Source organism: Diceros bicornis, chromosome 14 (genome assembly GCF_020826845.1).
Source record: "Diceros bicornis minor isolate mBicDic1 chromosome 14, mDicBic1.mat.cur, whole genome shotgun sequence".
In the NCBI taxonomy this organism is placed as follows: domain Eukaryota; kingdom Metazoa; phylum Chordata; class Mammalia; order Perissodactyla; family Rhinocerotidae; genus Diceros; species Diceros bicornis.
In genome coordinates this window covers 28,232,070-28,254,400 of record NC_080753.1, presented here as the reverse complement: position 1 = coordinate 28,254,400, position 22,331 = coordinate 28,232,070, and the positions used below count along the sequence as shown (strand labels likewise).

General features: G+C 51.2%; 1 protein-coding gene across 1 annotated transcript in view; it reads left to right on the top strand.

Annotated features, from left to right (window-relative positions):
- Positions 1-610: 610 nt before the first annotated feature.
- RAB44 (RAB44, member RAS oncogene family) overlaps positions 611-22,331 on the top strand; it is a 30,955-nt gene continuing 9,234 nt past the window's right edge. Inside the window, exons 1-9 of the mRNA XM_058553964.1 lie at positions 611-897; positions 5,355-5,572; positions 13,614-13,725; positions 15,338-15,512; positions 16,812-16,958; positions 17,627-17,717; positions 18,050-18,145; positions 20,133-20,320; positions 20,883-22,330. Of these exons, the coding sequence (XP_058409947.1) occupies positions 5,366-5,572; positions 13,614-13,725; positions 15,338-15,512; positions 16,812-16,958; positions 17,627-17,717; positions 18,050-18,145; positions 20,133-20,320; positions 20,883-22,330 (2,464 nt within the window). The 5' untranslated portion in view covers positions 611-897; positions 5,355-5,365. The remainder of the gene's footprint in view (positions 898-5,354; positions 5,573-13,613; positions 13,726-15,337; positions 15,513-16,811; positions 16,959-17,626; positions 17,718-18,049; positions 18,146-20,132; positions 20,321-20,882; position 22,331) is intronic.

Below are 22,331 nucleotides of genomic sequence, written 5' to 3'. Positions count from 1 at the left end.
AATGCCCCACCTGTTCTCCTCGTCCTTTGATTATTTTGAAGCAAATTCCAAACAGCATATAATTATATGATTTTTTAATGCTTAAATTTTGATCCATCTGGAATTACTTGCGAGTTAGGCCTCCAGCTTGATTTTTTGCAGATACCTCGCTCATTTTCCCAATGGTTCCTTGAATAAACCATCTTTTCTCGCCAATTTGAAATGCCACCTTTATCATACACTGAATTCCCATATATATTTGAGTCTATTTCTTTATTCTGTACCATTGATTTGTCCACTTATCTTCATGCCCCAGTACCACACCGTTCTGATAGTTGTAGCTCTATGACATATTTTGGTATTAGGTTAGACTATTCTCTAAAAGATGATTTGGACGTAAGCCCCCCTGGTGTTGCAAGACGCTGTCTGAGAGTGAGGACCTGCAGTGAGACATGGTGGGCACTTGCCCCAGCTCACTCCGTACACCCAGCTTGAGCCATAACTGTGCCCATCAACACTCCGGCTGCGATGAGGCATGGCATCACCCTGGCAACCGGAGAGTGGGATCCGAGTTCTGGCTTTGTCACTGAGGCCTGGGTGACCTTGAGCCGTCCACTTCACCCTTCGGAGCCTCTGCTTAGTAGGGCCTCCCTCCCACCACCAGCAGTTCCAAGATTCTAGGGCCAGGGGGCCTCGGAAGCACCAGGCAAGGTTGTGAAAGGCTAACCAGTGGTCACTTCTACAGGAAGTCCCAGAGATTAGCACAGGAGATTGGCTCGCTGGGGACGGAAAGAGTGATTAAGCAAGAGACACGACTGTTAACAGCTCCAGAGCGCGTGGGCTCCTCGGGGCAGTCGTTGCCTCATCGCCGGGTCCAGGAGGCACAGGGCTGCTCGCACAGCTGGGAGCCTTTGAGAGGTGGGAGCCACCCCAGAGTTGCAACGCTTCTTTTCTTTGGAGGGGCAAGGAGCGGGGAGGGAGCAGCGGTCCCCTTCTAGTTCCTGTGACAGGGGTGTGAATTTGGTCCAGTGCGTGGTCTGCATGGTCTAGTGGAGGGCACAGGGCAGGAGGCTGGGATACATTACTTAGCCTCAAATGGTCATGTGACCTTGGGCAAGTCACCGGGCTTCTCACAGCCTCAGTTTCTCTATCACGTTAGTGAGGGGAAGAGAGAGGGTGAGTAGACCAGAACGAGGCACTAGGCGGTCTCTCAGACCCACTAACTTGGGCAGTTTTGGTTCTGTGACTATTGTTATTATTCGTAGTTACTGAAGTAAGCGGAGTGGAGAGCAGACCCAGTTCCTCGCCCCTTTGGTGAGAGAAGGATGGAATTGGGGGAGGCCCTAAGGCACCTGCAGATGCTGTGTTGTAATTCTGCCACTGTCCCCTACCCTATCCTTCTGATATGCTCTCCAGTTCCTGACAGGAGGCCTGAGGTGCCTGCTCCCTCCGAATCCCACAGCAAGGAGCTGGTTCCTAGAGATGCCTGGGAGCGGGACTCATTTGCTCTCAAGTTTGGCTTCAAACTTTGTCCGATTTCTTGGGGGATGTGGGGCGAGGTAGCAGTGCTGGGGGGTGTGCATACGTGTGTCCTTGGTCACGAGGGGGCTTCTGACTGTTAAAGGTGTGACGTAGTGATGACCCGGTAAGGGGGATGTGACAGAGGAGGGGGCGTGACAGAGGGGTGCCCCTGCTGGCTGACTGTAGGGGTGTTGTTCTGAGTGACTCTGAGTGGCAGGGACCTTCATACACGCCAGTGGCCGTGAGAGATGTCATGTCCGACTGTGAGAGAGCTGACTGTGAGGGAGTGGTGGGTGATGGCTGACTGAGTGAAAGCTGGCTGAGGCGGGAGCATGTGTCTGTGTGTGTGTGTGGGCATGCGTGTGTGTGTGTGTGTGGGCACGCCTGGACAGGCATGTGAGGATTGACTGAAGAGTGTCCCCACTGTCTCTGAGTGGCCATGTCTGGCCATAAAGGGGGCACAGACTGCTTTTAGGGTGTGCTGTAAGGCTGTGGGGGGGGTACACTGCCCCTGACTGACGGTGACAGGTACTTTGAGGCAGGGCTGGTGGTAGGGCACCTGCTGCCTTTCTGCCCCAGGCCTCCTGACAGGCAAGGCAGGGGTGCTGAGTGACCCTCCAGGGAAGGAAGGGTTGACCGGCTCAGATCCTGAGGCCCTTGACAGAGTGGGGGCTGGCTGAGGTGTCCAGAAGGCGCTGCTTTCTTATAAAACACCAGGGGACTGCTGGAGACGGGCCGTGGAGGTGCAGCTCAACCAGAACCATCCTTGAAAGGGATGTCAAGAGCGTCCCATGTCCTGGGATAGGGCCACAGGGAATTTACTTTAGGATTCTAATTTCCTTTACTTGTGGGAGCCTGACAGGCTCAGCGATGTGGCACCCACGTCACAGCAGACTCTTCCCCTAGCGCTTCTGTTCTAGAAGCTTCTGCACTGGGAATCTTATCTTGCTGCCTCACGTGTGTTATCTCTATCAGCAGAAGTACATGTGAAACTTGTCCCAAGTCTCACAACCCCGAGCAAAGGCTGCCCGCTCTGCCCTGCTCCAGTGAAGCCCTTGTGCCAGCATGGCCGCTCCATTGGGCGTCTGTGATCTCAGAGGGGCCTTCCGCCCACTGAGGAGGCACCTCTCCAGGAAGTGGTCTTGGGGGAAGTCCACCCCATGACCAAGCAGGAGAGTTGATCTGGTGCCGGTGCTGCTCCCGACGTCATGGCTGGGACAGGTCAGAGCCTCGTCCCTCAGTTTCTTCATCTGTCAAGTGGGGATACATCGTGTCTGTACAGTACCTGGCTTTTATGAGGCTCCACTGGAATTTCACCCTCATCCATGTCGTCACCACCATTGTCATTGCTACCTTTCCCCAGCGGTCACTGCATGCTGGGCAGAGCCATGAGTGCTTTACGTGGATTATACAGTCAACAGTTGTCTGCAGAGTGCTGACTGCGTGGGAGGCCCTGTTCTAGGCATTTGGGAGGGAGCAGTGATCAGAAGAGTGAACCCCCCACTCACAGGAGACTTGTATTTCAGTAAGAGGAGATGGGAAATTGACAAAATAAACGAATAAAGTGACAAGTGCTAAGAGACAGTAAAGACAGAAGGGGAGGTGGGCTGTGCTGGGGAATGGGAGGTGGTGTTTCAACTTTAATTATCTCGTCTAATCCTCGCGGCAACCCTGTGTGGTCAATATTAGTCTCACATTCCAGTGAGGAAACTGAGGCACGGGGCCGTTAAGTGACTTGCCCAAGGTCACACAGCTAGCGAGTGGCAGGCCTGGGAGAGACAGAGGCCTGTCTGACTCCAGAGCACTGACTGGAAGCCCCTTCCTCTCCTGGGCCTCCTTTTCCACGTCTGTGGGTCAAGAGGGTAGGACGCATTGCCAGGAGGAAGGGGCGCCTTTTCCTAATTCGCCTAAGGGAACCATGTGCATCGTGGCAGGCCTGCTTACCACTCCGCCGGCATTCAGTCGGTGCTCACTAAACACTTGTAACTTAAGTGCATGCTAGATCTCGGGGAGAGTTTGGGCAGCAGGAAGTTTTCTCAGAAGAGGCATGTTGCTAACTGTTCTTTGGGGGGAAAAAGTCCTGATTTGCAGCATTAGCCACTTCTCGTGCTATATATACTCCCACAGTGCTGATTCCAAGCCACCAAGTTAGGAAGAGGGGAACACAGTTGGCTCCCGAGAGCCCCTAAGATCTGGCTCCAGAGCACCACTGCAGTGTTACGTCTACGATCTTAAAACTGCTTCTGAAATAGGCTTTGAAGGCCCCTAGAGAGAGAGAGAGACAAAGAGACAGAGAGAAACAGATAGAGAGACAAAACAGACAGGAAGAGAGAGAGAGAAAGACTGGTGGGGAGAGAGAGAGACTCTACTTTAAGGTTTGGGGACCTCCCCAGGGAGAGGACTTACTTCATTCAAGTCCTATGCAATCTGTGGGAGGGAACTTGCTCAAGGGGAGGCTGGACCAGTGGCTTCAGTCCCCTGCAACGAGCCCATCATCCCTGAAGCAGAGCTCCCAGACGCTTCTCCTCAGGCTGCCTGTGACCTTTGGCCCCAACAGAGAAAGCCCAGAGGGGGCGTCTTGTTCCTGCTGCCTCAGTTCCTTTGCACATGCTGTTCACTGCTTTTAAATGCTGCCCACCTCCTTAGAGCTTGGCTCAGGTCCCACGGCCCACAGGAAGCTGCCTGACTGTGTACACATCGAGCCCCTCCCATCCCATACAGTTTTATGTACCCCAGACTTATTCCCCCCAGGGCAGGCGCAGACTATCTACCCCTTTCAGGCTCCATCCTCCCTTTCTCCCGCCCCGGGGCCTCACCTGTACAAATCCTTATCCATCAAAATCCTTATCAATCGACTGACTGTCCTAAGACCTTCAGCGACAGATGAAGGGACCTCAATTAATGAATTGGACAACACTTACTTGGGCCCCTACTATGTGCTAAGGAGCTGGGAGCGATGTGGACTCAGGCGCACAGTGACATCCATAGGGGGAGCTCAGAACAACACGGGGCCACAGACAAGGGGGCATGAACCCTGCTTGAAGTGTAGGGGTGGCTGCAGAGAAGGCTTCTTGGAGGAGGAGGCCTCTAAGGTGAAAGCAGAAGAGGTATCAGCTGGGCAAGGAGGTGAGAGAATTGGGGATGTCTGGGGCACAGGGAGCAAGGATGGGAGGGAATCTGGAATTCCGGGAATGGCGCGTGGTTCAGAAGGGTTGACACAGACCGTTGGGGTGTGGGGGTGAGGGGGTGAAGGAGGGGCGCGTCGGGCAAGGCCATAGGAGCCGTGTGTGTGTGTGTGTGTGTGTGTGTGTGTGTGGCGGGGGGCGGGTGGCTACCGATTCCCTGGTGCACGTGTGCAAGGAGGAGAGCAATGGTGTGGAGGAGAAAAAAAGGTTGGAGGCGAGGCGAGACTGAGAGAGGGAGGAGGGAGCTCCCGGACGGCTACAGTGGGTCAGTGTGATGCAGCCACACGTGAGGAAAGGGGCTGCAGGAGCTGCAGGAGAGCCGGCTCAGCAAGCTGCTCCTGGTCCTTCAGACGGCAGCTCCCGGCCCGCGCTGTGTAACTGCCCCCAAGTCAAAAACAGACCCTGTCCTGCACGGGGGCTCTTTAGGTAATGGCCAGAGAAGGCTTTGGACAGCTGACGATTCCAGGTAGAAGGACGAAAGGGCGAAGGCCCTGAGCGGGATGTGCTGGAGGCCGGGAGGTGGGGTGGGCGTCAGGTCAGAGAGGCCCGCGGGGGTCTGATCAGGCAGGGCTGCGTCAGCCGTGCGGATGGGGGGCTATGGGAGGGTGTGGAGCACGGAGGGACTGTGTCCAGCAGCCCAGTGCCCCCTCGCCTCTCCTCTGTCCCCAGGCTAAAGCAGCATGGAGAGCGGACAGAGAGTGCCCCGAAAAGGCCGGAAGCTGGGCTCCAGCCGCTGGCGGCAGACTCCAGAGCTGGCTGATGGCCAGGATGCCCCCGTGACCCCAGAGCCGGAGTCCTGGTCCTCCCAGGCAGCTGCAGAGCTGCAGAGGTTCTTCCAGGACTGTGGCGCCAAGGAGAGGGGCTTTGTCACCCGCGAGGACCTGGCGGTGAGTCTAAGACCCCATCCCGCCCCCGAATCCCTTGTCTGCAGCCTCCTGAGACTCCCCATGGCAGGAAGTCAGGGCTTGCCTGCTCTTTCCCTTTTGTCTCATTTAAAATCTGCTTTCAGAAAAGGCCAGGCACTTGTTTATACTAACATGTAAATGACCGATAAGGCTTTATGTGTTACCCTCTTCCACAAATGTTACATTTTAACAAAGGAAAGGACTTTAAGCCAAAGCAATAACTTGCAAATGGTATAATTTTAGGTCCATTGAGCAGGGAAGTTTATCTTGGGGAGCAGTCAGAGCCTTGGAAATCAAGCCATGTTGATGACAGATTATTCTTTGGTTTTTCCTCATTCCCTGCAAAGGGGCCTACATGGGTTGCTAGAGTCTCCCTGGGCCTGCTGTGCCCTCCAGATACTGCTCCATGCACCAGACTTTGCCCTTCCCCCATCAAAACTGAGGCCGGCCCCGTGGCTTAGCGGTTAAGTGCGCAGGCCCCGATACTGTCGGCCCGGGTTCTGATCCCGGGTGAGCACCGTCTCACCGCTTCTCCGGCCATGCTGAGGCCGCATCCCACATACAGCAACTAGAAGGATGTGCAACTATGACATACAACTATCTACTGGGGCTTTGGGGGAAAATAAAGGAGGAGGATTGGCAATAGATGTTAGCTCAGAGCCCGTCTTCCTCAGCAAAAAGAGGAGGATTAGCATGGATGTTAGCTCAGGGCTGATCTTCCTCACAAAAATAAAAAATAAAAAAAATAAAAATAAACTGACCCTTCCTATATCCCACCCTCAGGGCCACAACAAGATACAAAGAGCTGATGTTAAAATCTAATTTTCAAAAGGGTAAAAAAAAAAAGACTTTTGAGTAAATATAAAATGAATGCTTATCAAAGATCTTATCTAATTAGTTACTGTTATTAATTAATGAGGGAACCAGTAACACGTTATGACGTGTTCAAAGAGCACTCGAGAAGCTCGGATATTTATGGGGTATTTGACAGGAGTGTTAAGATAAGATTGCTGAGTTCAATTTTTAAAATGGCTAATGTCCAACTGGCCATAAATCTTTGGGATTATCTGTTCTACTAGACAAAAATTATTTTCATCTCTTCTGGACAAAAATCTACAAGTTAACAAGTAACTACAGTAAGTCTGGGACTTTTAATTAAAGGTAAACAATGAAATGAACTAAGTGGATTCCTCCAGTCTAGACAATGCCTGGGAAGTCTTTACCCCATATGTTATTGAAAGGGTGTGCTGTCTACTTTTTTGCCTTATTTCTAAGTTTCAGATAATATTTCTGTGATCATAAATAACCTCCAAAGTTTATTCTTGATATAAAAAAGGCTAGTCTCATTGGGTTTGGTTTGATTATTTCCATAGGAGCAGTGAGGGTGTAAATGAAACAGGTGGGCCTCCGTGAGTTTGCTTTGCAAACCTCGACTTTCAGTATGGAGTCATTTCAGCTTCTGTCCAGAAGTTTTCATGTGGAATCTCAGGTTGGACTTTCAAAACCAGTTTGCCTGGGACTGGAGGGCACCTGGGACGTGGCACTGTCAGTGCTAAAACCTGGAAAGTCTTGGGCAAACTGGGATGGGTTGGCCACCCTCCTTCTATCCTGAGGTGAGGAAACCACGCCCAAGACTCTCTCCACCAGCTTCTACCCGCAGCACCTGTAAATGTGAGTGGCTTCCTCTCTTCCTGAGGTTCCCAATTTTTCTGAGGTCCCTCTCCTGCCCAGAAGGGGCCTTCCTTGTCACCTGGTTCCAGGCCAGCCTCCTGGGAGGGCCTTGCAGGCATTAGCTTCATGGGAGTTCCTTACAGTGGACATGTCACACCCGATTAAATGAGAATTATTCTCCAATATGATACTCCAGTTACACAATTGATTTATCCAATTATATCCCAGCAAAAGGGAGGACTGATTCTTACTGAGCCTGTGTAAAGAACTACATTGCCATGGAACCTGTGTAAATAACTATATTGTCATGGAACTTGTGTAAAGAACGCTATTGCCGTGTAACTATATTGCCAGTAAAATATATTGGCAGGAGAGGGTCAGTGAGCTTCAGATACCATTTAAAATGTTCAGTTTCAGTTTACAAAAGCAATAATCTACTAAACCGAAGGTTAGAGACAGCTCAAGAAGACAGAGAAAGAACTTCCTTATAGATCCATAAAAATAGAACAATAAAAAATAATGCCAACTGTATTCCCAACAAATAACCACAACTAGATTTCATTGAACCATTCTTTCAGGCCCATGTAATTAATTCCTGTTCCGCTGGATCTTGGGTGAGCTGGCTGTTTCTGGACTCAAAAGAGACCTAGAAATTGTCAGTCTGCTAGCTCAGTCTGAAAGTCGGCTAATGTCAGCTTAGAAGCCTGTACCTCAGTAAAGCGTCAATGGTTCATAGAACCTGGTCGAGTCTTTTTCCGCAGAGTTTTGAGTCTGTCCTTTGTGGAAGACACAGCTGCAGCCTGCAGCTTTTAACTGAGCCTTCAGGCAAGGGTAAGAATGCAGAAACTTATTTAGTAACAAGACTGAAAGGCTGTGGTTATTTATTACAGTAACTAATAATATCAGAGTGGAAGAGAGGAAAGTTCTCTACCGGGATACAGTAAATGACTAGTTCATCAGGGTTTGATCAGTGTTTTTCCTGAAGATAAGAACAAATTATGAATAACAAAGGCATTGAGAAATCTCTAGGGCTTTCCCATAAAGCATACAATTTCTTACATATTTATATTAATAGCATTTACCCATATAAACTTAGCCCAGGAAAGGTTGAAAATCTCTTCTGATGTGACAGTTCTTCCTCTAAAGCTCTTTTTTCTTTTAACTCAAGTCATATTTGATATTAGATTTTGGGTTACAGGTTAAAAGCTTCAGTTTTTATTTTCTTCTACATGTGGCAAATATTGCAAGATTTTTCTTTATTGATAATGATCAGTTTTTAGGAGCAGGTGTTAAACACAATTGTATTAATTAATCTTAATGAACTTTTAAAATACATTATAAGTTATCTATATTGTCCAAAAGAACTTCAGAAATATTTTAGCTTAAAGGCTTTGAAGTAAGAATTTCCTTATAATTTTCAAAAATGATTTTTTCACGTTTTTTTAACTGAGGTGTAATTGACATAACGTTATATTAGTTTCAGGTGTATAATATAATGATTTGATATTTTTATGTTGCAAAATGATCACCACAATAAGTCCAGTTAACGTCTGTCACCATACGTAGTTACCAAACTTTTTTCCTTGTGACTAGAACTTTCAAGAGTCACTCTCCCAGCTACTTTCAAATATGCAATATACTATTGTTAGCTATAGTCACCATGCTGCATATTACATCCCTGTGACTTATGCATTTCATAACTGGAAACTTCTACCTTTTGATCCCCTGTGCCCATTTTTGTCCACTCCCCACCCTCTGCCTCAGCCAACCACCAGTCTGTTCTCTATATCCCTGAGCTCAATTTTGTCTCTTTTTAGATTCCACATATAAGTGAGGTCATATGGAATTTTTATCTTTCTCTGTCTGACTTATTTTACCTAGCATAATGCTCTCAAGGGCCATCCATATTGTCGCAAATGGCAAGATTTCATTCTTTTTTATGGCTGTATAAGATTCCATCGTGTATATATATATACCACATTTTCTTTATCCATTCATCCAGCAATGGACATTTAGGTTGTTTCCATATCTTGGCTATTAAAAATAATGCTGCAGTGAACATGGAGGTGTATATATCTTTTCGAATTAGTGTTTTTATTTTCTTCAGATAAATACCCAGAAGTGTGATTGCTGGATCATATGGTAGTTCTATTTTTAATTTTTTGAGGCGTCTCCATATTGTTTTCCATAGTGGCTGCACCAATTTACATTCCCACCAACAGTGCACAAGGGTTCCCTTTTCTCCACATCCTCACCAACACTTGTTATTTCTTAATGCTCTTGTAATAGTGGTGAGGTATTTAATAAATGTAGAGAAAGATATTCTGAAATTTTTATTTTTTTCCCCCAATTTATGATCTGATATAGGGAAGGCAAAATCAAAAGAGCCATCAGAGAAGATTTGGGCACTAGATTAAGATAGGATCATGGGAGCCTCAGAAATAGTACTTGGATACCCATTTAATCAAAGTGACAATAAAATAAAATATTTTGAAACAAACATAGAAGAAAGTAACACAATTGCAAGGATATTTAGCTCTTTTATAAGAGAGACGCCTTAGATTTTTGTTTTTTAAAAAATTAGAACACGATAAAACCAAAACAAAGCAGAGAAAATCATCCTGCTGAGATATGGAATCAGTTATCTGAGCAACTTACACGGAAGATAAATAGTAACTTCTTTTTAACCTTTGCTAAGAACCCTAAAAGCAATTTATCATTTTAATAGTGATGGAGCCAAATTCTAGTTTTGCATCAACATAACATGTGGCAGTAAAAGTTTCACAAGTTTTTTAGAAATTTATTTTTAAACTTAGGAAAACTGAGCCAAATTTGGCAAGATGTTAACCTATTTCATAGCTTATTTTTAGACTCAGGTATTATAAATCAAGGCCAATAAGATACCCTTTCAGCAAACCCTCTACAACTCTCTGTATCCATTCAGGTTTTGCCCTTTTATCCTTTTTCGTGTTCTGGAGCAACCAGACATTTAAGACAAAAACCTCTCCCCTTCCCCTCGGAAAGCAAAACCACATCCCACTTCCCTTGCAGACACAGCTGTATTTCTCCGTCGCTGTTGTTCCTAGTATAGTCTCAAACATCTCTAGTGATTATAACGTTTAACCAAAGTAATTAACCTCTATTTCACAGAAAGAACTGGGGGGTCAGTAACCGAGAACTGTCTGTCTTACACAAGCCTTTTAGTAGACCAGCAAAGCTCACAAACACATATAACACAGCTTTCGACAGTCACACATATCCCATGCACAGCTTTAAAAAAAAAAATTGTGATAAAATATACATACCATAAAATTTAGGGGCCAGCCCCATGGCCTAGTGGTTGACTTCGGCGTGCTCTGCTTCAGCAGCCTGGGTTCGGTTCCTGGATGTGGACCTACACCACTCATCGGTGGCCATGCTGTGGTGGCGACCCACAAACAAAATAGAGGAAGACTGGCACAGATGTTAGCTCAGGGCCAATCTTCCTCAACAAAAAATAAAAATAAAAAAACCACATAACATAAAATTTACTATTTTAACCATTTTTATGTGTACAGTTCAGTGGCATTAAGTATATTCACATTGTTGTACAACTGTCACTACCATCCATCTCCAGAACTTTTTCTTCTCCTCCAACCGAAACTCTGTTAACACTAACTCCCATTCTCTTGTCTCCCCAGCCCCTGGTAACCTCAATTCTACTTTCTGTCTCTATGAATTTGATCACTCTAGGTACCTCATGTAAGTGGAATCATCCAGTATTTGTCTTTTTGCAACTGGCTTATTTCACTTACCATAACGTCCTCAAAGTTCATCCATGTTGTAGCAAACTTCAGAATTCCTTTCCTTTTTAAGAGTGAATGATATTCCCTTGTATGTATATAACACATTTTGTCTATCCATTCATCCCTTGATGGACATTTGAGTTGCTTCCATATTTTTGTTGTTGTGAATATTACTGCTATGAACATGGGTGTGCAAATATCTACTTGAGTCCTTGCTTTCTCTGGCACAACTATTTAAAGTGGCAAAAATGAATTCATGCATTAATGTGACCCGAAGACATAGCTGCTCTCTAGCATGTAAAAATAAGAAGTGAAAGGATGTAAACTTAAAACTATGCTTAGCAATCAATGTTTCAGTATTAAACACTTCTTAGAAATATCCAGATAGCCCCAAATTATTTATTAATTAACTTAATTTAATATTCACATTTTTCAAGTTACCTAAGGACCTTGGAAATTGTATTTCAGGTGACACACTACAAAATAGAAGTACTGTTGATGTAAAATTTGTTAGAATAATGCATTGATTTAGTTGAACATAAATTTACATTTTTATGATCTTAAACATTATGTACGGATAATGTTGGCTTATTTGATCAGTAAGAAAAAATGAGAAAAGTAGGAAATTCAGATTAACTATTTCCTTTATAAAAACAAATCGAGATTTTACAAAAAGTAGAATGTATAACTGTATCATACTTAATATAAGGCAGAGAAAGCACAAATGGCTATTATTTGTGTTTTATAAGCCAAAATCATTAAGCCAATCTAATTTGTCTAAAAATTCACCTTAATTATGTGAACATGGCTCCTTAAAAGTTTTTTGAGCTAGGAATTTCTTGTAAAGGGGATTAAAAAACAAAATTCTAGCACCTTTAAAGCATTAGATGTTCAGTTTATTTTCTGTGATTTGGGGGAATATTAGGTTTCTAGAAGAACTTATTTGTCTCAACAAACCAATCAACACAGAACTTCTTTGAGAGACGTAGTGCTCCTTATTAATACCCTCCGGGTAATATTTCACACTCTAAACGCCTTTCTGAATTACAGACGTATGTAGAGAGTGTCTGACTTCATTTCTACAACGCCAGCCACGGATCAAAAGTAAACACAGTAACACAAACTCACCAGCCCAGATCTCAGAGAACTGTTCTTCCCACTGGGTACAAAATTCTTAACTGATTTGAGGTCATACATAGAAAAACAAACACTACCAACCACCGACAAAAGATTAGCAAACCAGATTTTCTGTTGTCTCTCAACCAACAGACCTAGGTCTCCCTCATGCAGCCCACAGAGATCACCAAAGGTGAGGCCGTAAAATCAAATTCCCCATCATTGCTGCCACCAAAAACAAGCACACAAAATCAGCAAAAAAAAAGAAAAGAAAAGAAAGAAAGAAAAACTAGAGAAACAGAGAGCCAGCGAACTTAAAGTCCTACTGCACTTGGGCTTCCTTCCAAGTGCCAAGAAGTGCCCGGGCTCAGAGCCCATGAGGGGTTCTTCTCCAGCAATATGGTTGATTTGGTTCTGACAGCAGAGTCCACTGGGGCATCTCCACAGAACCTCCAAAACTGCTGAAGTATAATTGCCAAAATGGTAAAATCACAACCCTGAGACAAACGTAGAATGAACCTATGGGGCCAGCCCCTTGTGTAGTGGTTATATTCAATGAGCTCCGCTTTGGCAGCCCAGGTTCGCAGGTTCGAATCCTGGGCGTGGATATACGCCACTCATCAGCCATGCTGTGGCAGCAGCCCACATATAAAATGGAGGAAGATTGGCACAGATGTCAGCTCAAGATGAATCTTCGTCAACAACGACGACAAAAAATTTTTAAAAAAGACAAAAAAAGAATCTACATCAAAGATATTATTAAACTCATTAATTAATGAGAAATGTGATGAATGGTTGAAAGAGCATTTAAAAAGCCAGATAATTTAACAAAGACGTGTTAGCATCAGATTGCTGAGTTAGATTTTCAAAAGCTGGTTAATGTCCAACAGGCCACAAATCTTTGGGGCTATCTGTCCCATCAGACAAATGTTATTTACATCCCTCCTAGACAAAATCTACAAGTTCCCATGTGACTTCATTTAGTCTGGGACCTTTAATCAGTCCCGAGAGATGAAGTAAGTACATGCTTATAGTCTAGAAAATGCTTGGGTGGCCTTTGCCCCAGTAGAGTACTGAAAGGATGTGCTGTCCACGTTTTGGACTTATTTTCAAGTTCCAGATAATTTTTGGAGGCTGATAAACACATTCTGGGGAGGATTAGCTATTGTCCTTCATTAGGATCCTAAAGGGATGCAACTCAGGAGAGATAAGTTTTGATGTTGGATGAAGGAGGGGAAAAGAGTTGGAGGAAGTTCAAGGCTCTGCTGAGAGGCTGTCTTGGATGGTGTCCAGGAGCCTCAAGGGTAGGCCCAGGGTCAGGATGGGGGTGGGACTCCAAAACTGGGGAGAGGAGAGGTGGGGGTGGCTGGAGACAAATACCTCTCTTTTTTTGAGAGTGGCCCAGAGCTCTCCCAGTGGGAACGGCTGCTCAACTCACCCCTTCCTTCCAGGTAGCCAAGTTCAGCTTCCTGGGCGGCGAGGAGGAGCCGGGGATGATCTTCGACTGGGTGGACGTGGAGCGGAAGGGACGCCTCTCCCTCGAAGAATTCAGCTCTGGGCTCAGTATGTCTGTCCTGGGAGGGTGTCTGGGGACTTGCTACACCGCCAGGCATCCCCTGCAGTGCGCCCAGCACAGGGCGAGGCTGGGCTGACAGGAGAGTCAACACTGACACCTTACTAGCCGGAGGACCTGCAAAACACCCACCAGAGCAGTTCGGGGTGTGGATGCTATTACAGATTGCTGTGGAGACAGGACACCGAGCCTGGGTGGGGACGGCAGTTGGTTCAAAGCAGAGCTGAGCCTTAACACTCTAGCCCAGGAGACCTCTCACTTCCTTTCCCACCAGTGAGGGCAGGTCATTGGCTGGGGGCTCCCTTCAGCATCCTGCTCCTCCTCCAGAGAGAGGCCTCCAGGCTTGCTTTCTAAGTAAGGGAATTCCAGGCCCCAGGGAGCTGCAGAGGGTGCTATTTAGGGCGTGGGGGCTTCCCAGCCCCTGAGCCCCCACCAAGCAGGACCACACTCCAACACTTGCCTCCCAGATAGGTCCAAAAGAACCTAGAGAGACCAAGGCTGCAGGGCACAATTCTCCACTGATCTCCATGGGGAAGACCTTCCGGCCCGGGGAATGGAAGGTGTGGTGTCCTTGCAGAGACTCTGCAGAGCACAGTTCATCCTAAATGTCTGCAAAGCCATCCAGAGTTCTCAGGTCTGCTGAGCCTCCAAAATTTGAGGGACAATGGAGAGGGAGGCCAGGAATCTGCATTCACAGGTTAAGGCCGCCGCAGGAGGTGGTTGCTCCACTTCTGGTGATTGAGAAGCTGGGAGTGGGGAGGGAGAATCAGGGCCTGGAATCAGGGGGTCAGGGGTTGGTAGGGGAGGGGCAGAGGGAATAGTGTTGTCCGTGCAGCCCCAAGGGGCCATCTTCACACCTGTATCCAGTCAGGCCCACCATGCCAGGGACCTTCCAATGCCTGTGGAACAAAATCCAAACTCCTGCCCGGGCCTGCAGGGCAGCACCGTCCAGACTCGCCACCGCCTTGGGCTCCCTCAGGGCCAGTTACCTCTACCCGTCTGCCAGTCTGGCTCCTACCTCAGGGCCTTTGCATCTGCTGCCCTCTCTGCCTGGAATTCACTTCCCGAGAAATCCACATGGCTGGCTCCTTCTTGTTATTCACATCTCAGTTCCTGTCACCTCCTCAGGACACACCTGACCACCTCTTCTGAAGTAGACCCTGTCCAGTCCCTCAATGGAAATTACTCTGTTTATTCCTGTAGTTCACTTAGCAAATTTACTTTAAAAATGTGTCCCTTTCAGCTCTCGCTAGAATGTCAGCTCCTCCAGGGCAGGGATTTTGGCCACTTTTGTCCCCAGCACACAGTAGATGCTCCGTAAATATGCCTTGACTAAGTGAGAGAAGACTCTGTTGGCCACTGTGGAGCTGCTGTGTGACTTCCAGCAAGTCTTTTGGTCTCTCTGGGCCTGAGATGTTCATCTGTAAAATGGGCACAGTGTCCACCTTGAGTAGACTCCCAAGGTTGATATGAGGAACGCATGAACATGGCCCTGCATAAATGTGATTGACACGGATATAATTACTTCTTCAAGGACTGCAGCAGGGCGGGGGGCTGGGTCCAACCCCGCTCTGCTCCCTTCTGTCCCCCTCTGTCCCATAGAGAACATCTTTGGCTCCAGCCCGAGAACCCACAGGCTCCGCAGAAGGAGGCCACCGCCCTCCAAGCAAGGATCCTTGGCCACCAGCCTCCCAGGGCTGGAGGAGGCCAACGCAGAGGAGAAAGAGGCGTTCTTCGCCTTCATGAAGCAGCTGGAGGCCGGCCACTTACTTCCCGAGTAAGGCCAGCTCAGTGTGTGGTGGGGGCGAGGGTAGCCACCGCAGGGGGGTGGGGGTGAGGACTCGCCTGGACACGGTGCCAAGCTGGGAGGCCGCCAGGTAGAGCTGGGTGCAAATTCTGATTTTGCCACTTGTTAGCTGTGTGACCTGGGGCAAGTGGCCTGACCTCTGACCTCTGTGTCTCCGGCTGCAGAGCGAGCGTAAGAGCTGCTGTGGGGTTAAATGAAGCCCTGTGTGGAGAACGCCTGCTCACAAAGAGTCCTTCCCCCTCCCCCCCCACCCCGCCCTGTCCTGTCCTACAGGGTCACGCCCCAGAAGGATCAGTGAGTTGAGCTATCAGCCTCCAAGGGTACTCATGTTCCTAAAAACACAAGGCTCCCTGGGGGTGCCTTTCTTAACCCAAAGAGAGGGTCCCCAGTGGAGTGATTTCAGACCTGGTGATGCCCGGGGTTGGGTGGGTATGGAGACAGGAGGGCATTTCCTCCAGACTGTCTCAGTCTCTGGGCTCATGGGGTTCACTCACGCTCAGAGAACAGGGGCCCCGCCCGAAAATGCCCCTGTCCCACCCCCCGGCCCCGTGGGTCTGTTGGAGCTAGCGAGGGAACCACCTTCTCGCGTGCTCCCGGCTTCGCCCACCCCACAGGGCTGTGTGAGGACAGCCTCTCAGAGAGGAGGCCGGGGGTTGTGGGGCAAGCAGGGCGGGACTTGGGGTGCAGGCTGGCGGGGCAGGCGTGGTGGGGAGCCACTTACTCACTTGGAAGCTTGGCCTGGGCTCTGCCCTCTGGCATCTGTCTTCACAACAATTAAATCTGCGTGTAGCGTATGAAAGCCGCATTTATCCAGTGCCACCTGTGTGCCAGGCCCTAAGCTGGTGCTTTCGCTGGGCGTGTCTCTCACTCTCCAGCAACCTCGCTGAGCAGGTATCAGCCTCCCCATTTTACAAATAAGCCCAGAGAGGGCCTGAGACTTGCCAAAGGCCGCACAGCTACAGAGTGGGAGAAGAGAGAAGGCAGATGGAAGCCCCGGGTCGTCGAGTCCCCCAGGTCCCCACATGCCACAATTAATCACTAAACAATAGAGAGACAAAGTGCTGTGAGGATTCAACAGGGGAGAGGGCACATCTGGGAAAGTTTCCTGGAGGAGGTGGCACTTGAATTGCACCTTGTAGGGTGTAAATGGAGTTTTGTGGCCTAGGTTCCCAAGTTTCTTGGAGTGCTGTCATTAAAACTGAGGAGTGGGCTCCCTCTGCTTCCTGGTCCCACCTCGCATCTGGTCTCTGGCTCTCCTCCCCTCCCCAGGCAGGCGGAGATCTGGCAGCTGTGGGGGAAGCTGCGGCAGGAGGAGCCCCAGCTGGCGGGCAACCTGGAGGCCTTTCTGACCAAGATGACCAGCCGCCTGCAGGAGGCCTGGGCCGACAAGGAGGCTCTGGAGCTGAGCCTGAGGAAGTGAGTGGAGGCCGGCTGCCTCGCCCACCCGCTATCCGGCGCATAGTGGGGACTCTTCACATTTTAGTTGAATCTTCATTGAATCCTTTCAGCTCCAGAAGAATGGAGGCCAGGGGTCCCCAGCAGGGCCTGGGAGCTGGATGGGGCGGAACTGAGCTACAAGAAGGGGTGACTTAGGGGACCTGTTGGGGAGGACAGACTTGGGCCTTTAGCGGGAAGGGGAATGGCAAGTGTGCCTGGTGCAGGGCCACTGTGGCACCCACTCCAGGGGCCCTGCTCACGTAGACTACAATGCATGTGGTGACCCTGGGGTTGGCACGGGCGCAGCCCTGCTAGGGCCTCTGAGTTATGGGGGTAGGGGGATGGTGGCAGCAGGAAGTGGGGGCAGAGTGAAGGGGCGATGGGACCATGTGACAGGGCCGGGGAACCACTATTTTGGTGACGGTTACAGGGGTCAGTGTGAGGGGATCAGGGTGACCACGTCAAAGGCGCGTGGGTCAGGAAGCTGTTCCTGGGATGAGTGTTCTCCGGGTGACAAGGCTCAGTGACCTCTGGCAGAGCGAGGTGAGCAGTAGGGTGGATCCCAAACCCAGGCCCAGACCACCCCTGCCAGCTGCAGGGTCCCAGGATGCTGACGGGCTGCCTGCCCCACTGCCCACCCCTCGCAGGCGGGACTCTGAGCACCACCGCGAGGTCCAGCAGCTCTACGAGGAGATGGAGCAGCAGATCCGCCGGGAGAAGCAGCAGCTGCAGGCTGAGGTGGGCTCCCCGGGCAGCTTGGACTCCGCTGCTGGCTAAGGGGCTGCTGACCGGCCAGTGGGGGAGCCGGAGGTGGGCGCTGAGCCTGGGCCCCCTGCGCATCTCTGCCGGGTCTCGCCGTGTCCCCCGGAGCCAGTCCTTCCACTCCCTGGGCCTCAGTATCCTTGTTGCCACAGTCCAGCCCCTAGCCAGGGAAGCTGTCCTGAGACCCCTCCTTGCTGGGACGTCCTGGACCCTGCACCTCAGGCCTGGGTGAAGTGTGGGGAGGGCTGCCTGGCCCGGCTGGGTCTTAGATTCTGCGGTTCAGGGGCTGAGACCTCTCTGCTCCCCAGAGCGACTCCCGGGACCTGGCCCTCAGCTCCCAGATGCAGGAGCTCCTGGAGGCCAAGGAGCATGAGGTACAGCGGCTGACTGAGGGCCAGAGGGAGGTGAGTGACATGCCTTCCCCGGGGGCCCAGTTTCTGAGGATTTCCAGACTCTCACCCCCATCTCCATGGACCTGCCGTGAATGCTCTCTGATTCTGACTGGATAAGTCATCCTGAAGCCACCAGCCCAGCCCTGAGGATTCACTGGGCTGGCTGGGCTTCCAGATGAGAGTAGCCCCCTGGGAATGAGGTGTCTTGGGCCCCTGTCTGCGACCGGGCCAGGTAGTACAGTGGGAGCACTGGCACTTGGGTCAGAAAGTCCCTGCTGTTCCTTAAGAGCCATGCAAATCTGAGGACATAACTTTGCTTGTCTCAGCCTCAGTTTCTCCACCTGTAAAATGGGTCTAGCCACATCTACTGCATCTCATGGGCTAGTTGTATGAAATGAGAGAGTAAATGGGGAAGCACCTTGAAACAGGCGAGCACTGGGCAAGCACAAGGTCTCAGTGTTGGAGAGGCTTGGTGATAGGGTGGTTCAGCTCTGGTCTCCACTGTCAGCTGAGTGACCTCGGGCAGGTTTTTAACCTCTCTGAGCCTTGGTTTCCTCATCAGAGAAACAGAGATCAGAACTCTTGCCTTAGAAGGCTGTCGTGATGACTGGGATACTATATTTGAGGGCATAAGATGGTGCCTGGCACGTAGTAGGTTCTTTATACATCACAGTTGTCACTGTCTCTGAAGCTGACCTAGTCTCCCTGTCACATTACCTGCTGCCCTGACGCCCCAGGTCTCGTGGCCTATGGTCACTTCCAGTTGGCGTTGTGGCTAAGTCTTTGGGTCTGAGGCCCTGCCCGACTGTCTCTTCCTCCCTCAGCTTCAGGCACTGACCATAGTAAGTCCCCATCTGCTGTAACCCAGGCCACCAGCACCCCTGCGCACTGGACGAGGTTCCCGGAGCTTCCCCACCACGGCCTCGGCTGGCCCTGCCTCCTGGCCTCACCCTCCTGATACGGGTTGATTTCCCAGGCGTCTCTGCACAGCTGCTCCTGGGAAATGGAGGCCGGCCCCTTCTGCCAAGGGAGGAGGTTGGACTTTCCACATGGGGCCATTTTGTCCCACAGGCGATGTGAAGCCTCTCCCCTCAGGCCATTCATTCCTTCACCCAACAACTATTTCTGGCACACCTACCATGTGCCAGGCACTGTTCTAGGTTCTGAGGGACCTGATACGCACAAACCCTTGCCCATGGAGTTATTGTCTAGTCATGGAGGCGGATGATAAAACAAGCAAGTAAAATCTATAACACATCAGATAGTGGAAGTGCTAAGGAGAATAAAGTAAAGCAGGGCAGGGAGATGGGAGGGCTTTGATAGGAGAGTCAAGAAGGCTCACTGAGATGATGACCTGGTGTAGAGACCTGAAAAGGGTGAGGGGTGGGCCGTGTGGTGTGTGGAGGCAGAGCTGTCCAGGCAGAGGGAACAGCGAGTGCAAAGGCCCTGAGGTAGGCATACACTGTCAATATTCAAGGAACAGCAAGGGGACCTGGGGGCTGGAGCACACTGAGGAGTAGTGAGAGAGGAGGTCAGGGATGTCACAGGGGTGGGGTGGGGGAGACTGTGCAGGGCCCTGGAGGCCCTTGTGAGGGCTTTGTCTCCCACTCCGCGGGGTCAAGCAGCTCTTCATCCCCGAGTTATGTGACTTGCTGCTGGATCGGGAGCTCCCTGCAGACCATGTGGGCTCAGAGAGGAGCAGCCATCACAGAGTTTTGAGCAGAGGAGAGTGTGCTCCTGTTTACATCTGGGCCCTGGCGGCGCTGGCAGTTGTGTTTCTTACACAGTTGCCTCTCCTCCCTACCCCGACAATTCCAATGTCTCCCCTCGGTGGGAGGGAATGGGGCTAATTAGGCCAATGAGGGGTAACCCCACTCCCAATCCTGTTTTAAACTTGGTCTCCGGGAGCCTGGAGTCTATGCCCACAGTGGTCTCGGGAGGCTGCTGGTTGCCCTGGAGGGCAACTGGGCCTCTCTCCTCTTCACCCTCCACCCTGCAGCTGGAGGCCCAGCTCCACCGCCTCAGTGGCTCACACCAGGAGGCCAGCGCCGAGAACCAGCAGCTTCGGGAGGCCGAGCGTGACCTGGCTGGGCGGCTGGAGGAGGTGCGGGGGCAGCTGCAGGTGACCAGAGGGCACCTGAACGCCGCCAGGAGCCGCGTATCCTGGCAGATGGAGGAGGAAGCAAGGCAAGCAGCTGCTGTGCCTGGGCTGAGGGGGAGACAGGGGCTTCCTGGAAGAGGGGAGGGAGGTTCTGTTCTCTGAGGCTCGGTCAGCCCCAGAACACACGGTCTCCCTCCTTAAACCTCATGACAACCCTGCCAGGCTGCGATCATCATGCCCATTTCTCAGACGAGGAAACTGAGGCATGGAGAGGGGAAAGTCATGTGCCCAAGATCACACAAGTGGGATTCAAACACACACGCACACACCAACACTGGGTCTAGTGCAGTGCTGGGTCCCTGGCAGGCACTCACTCTGCTTGTTTAGCTTAGAGGAGTGGGATGGGCCAGAATGCTCAAGGAAGGCTTCCTGGAGGAGGTGAGGCTTCATATAGGCCTGGAAGGATAAGCATGATTGGATGAGGGGGAGGAGTGGGGGGCGCAGGCCAGGTAAGCAGGACTGTCTGCCCAAAGACTGGGTGGGAGGGCCGGCCGCGAGGTGTAAGGCTGATGGTGAGGGATGTAGGCGGGATTGGTGTGACATCTACCTGCCCCTCCCCTGATCTTAGCTTCCCCGTACCCTTTCCAGTGTCCCCGGAGCAGGTGAAGAGAAGGCTCCAGACCCTCAGGCGGTCTCCTCTGAGGAGGCTCCCCTGCCAGAACTGTTTGGGGACAATGATGACTGGGACCTTCTCCTGAGCAACTTCAGTAGCCCCCAGCAGAAATTTCTGCAGCTCTCCTGGAGCCCGCCCCAGACCCCAAGGTCCCCTTCAGACCCCTCGACACCCCGAGTGGTCAGGCAGATCTCCATCTCAGAACCTGCTGGGCTGTTTGAACAGAATTCATCTTCAGATCCGGATGGGGCTCCAAGGAGCCCCCCTGGGGTGCCTTCCAGGGCCGAGGAAGGCAGAGACGTGGACCCGGATGGGCAGGACATCCGTTCAGAGCGGCCTGTCGAGCCTCACAGCCTGGAACCTGAGGAGGAAGCAGCACCCGGCCCCGAGGACCACTTCCCCTGGGGTCTGCCAGAGACCCCAACTGGGGAGTCCGGGGCCGTGGGGGCAGGCGCACTCAAAGTGCTCGTTCCTTTGGAGGATGGACCCCCTCCCCATGTGAACTCTCCCCCTCCCCAGGCTCCAGCTGGGCCCAGCGAACAGTTCCAGGCCTCAAACCCAGATGACGAAGGCCCCGGGCCTGGGCCTGTCCCTGTCCCAGCCACGCCGCCCAGGCAGAGAGAGGCCCTCTGTCACGACCTGTACACCGCTGGCCCTGAGTCAGGCCGGGGGTCCCCGCGAGCCGGAGCCCTCACACCGGGGCTGGCTGAGCCCTCCCAGGGTCTGGAGCCTGTGGGCCAGGCTCCCACAGAGGAACTGGAGCAGGGCAAGCCGGGCCCAGACGTGCAGGAGGGCTGTCTTGGGGGGCTCAGAGAAGCTCACGGCCAGGCCCTCGGGCCAGACGGGCTGCCTGCCCTCCCTCGCCAGAGTCTGGAAGAGGAGCCCGGGGCTGAGGAAAGGAAAGAAGCGGACCAAGGAGGGCAGGATGGCAGTTCAGAGCAGCCAGTTGAGGCTCACGGCCTGAAAACTGGGCGTTCAGAACTCCCCCAGCAAGGTTCTCCGCCTGGTCCTCTCCCATATGACACACCACAGGCTCAGGCTCCTGGAAAACCGTCACCCCCAGGGGACTCTCCCTCCATGGGGGTTCAGCCTGGGGATGCAGCAGGGCCCCGGGAGCCCACACACACCCTCCCCACCACGGCTGAGCTGGAAGCCCCACCCACAGTTGCTCATGCAGAAGTAGAACAAGGCCCCTCTCCATCCAGGGAGCCGAGGGCAGAGCACAGGCCTGAAGACCCAGGAATGGACTCCGGGGAGGCTGGGCTGCCCCCAGCCCCAGGGGACCACACGGCCAGTGAGCCTTCAGCCAACCCTGACTACGTCTTCCACGTCATCTTCCTGGGAGACTCGAACGTGGGCAAAACCTCCTTCCTGTACCTACTGCACCAGAACTCCTTCGCCACTGGGCTGACGGCCACCGTGGG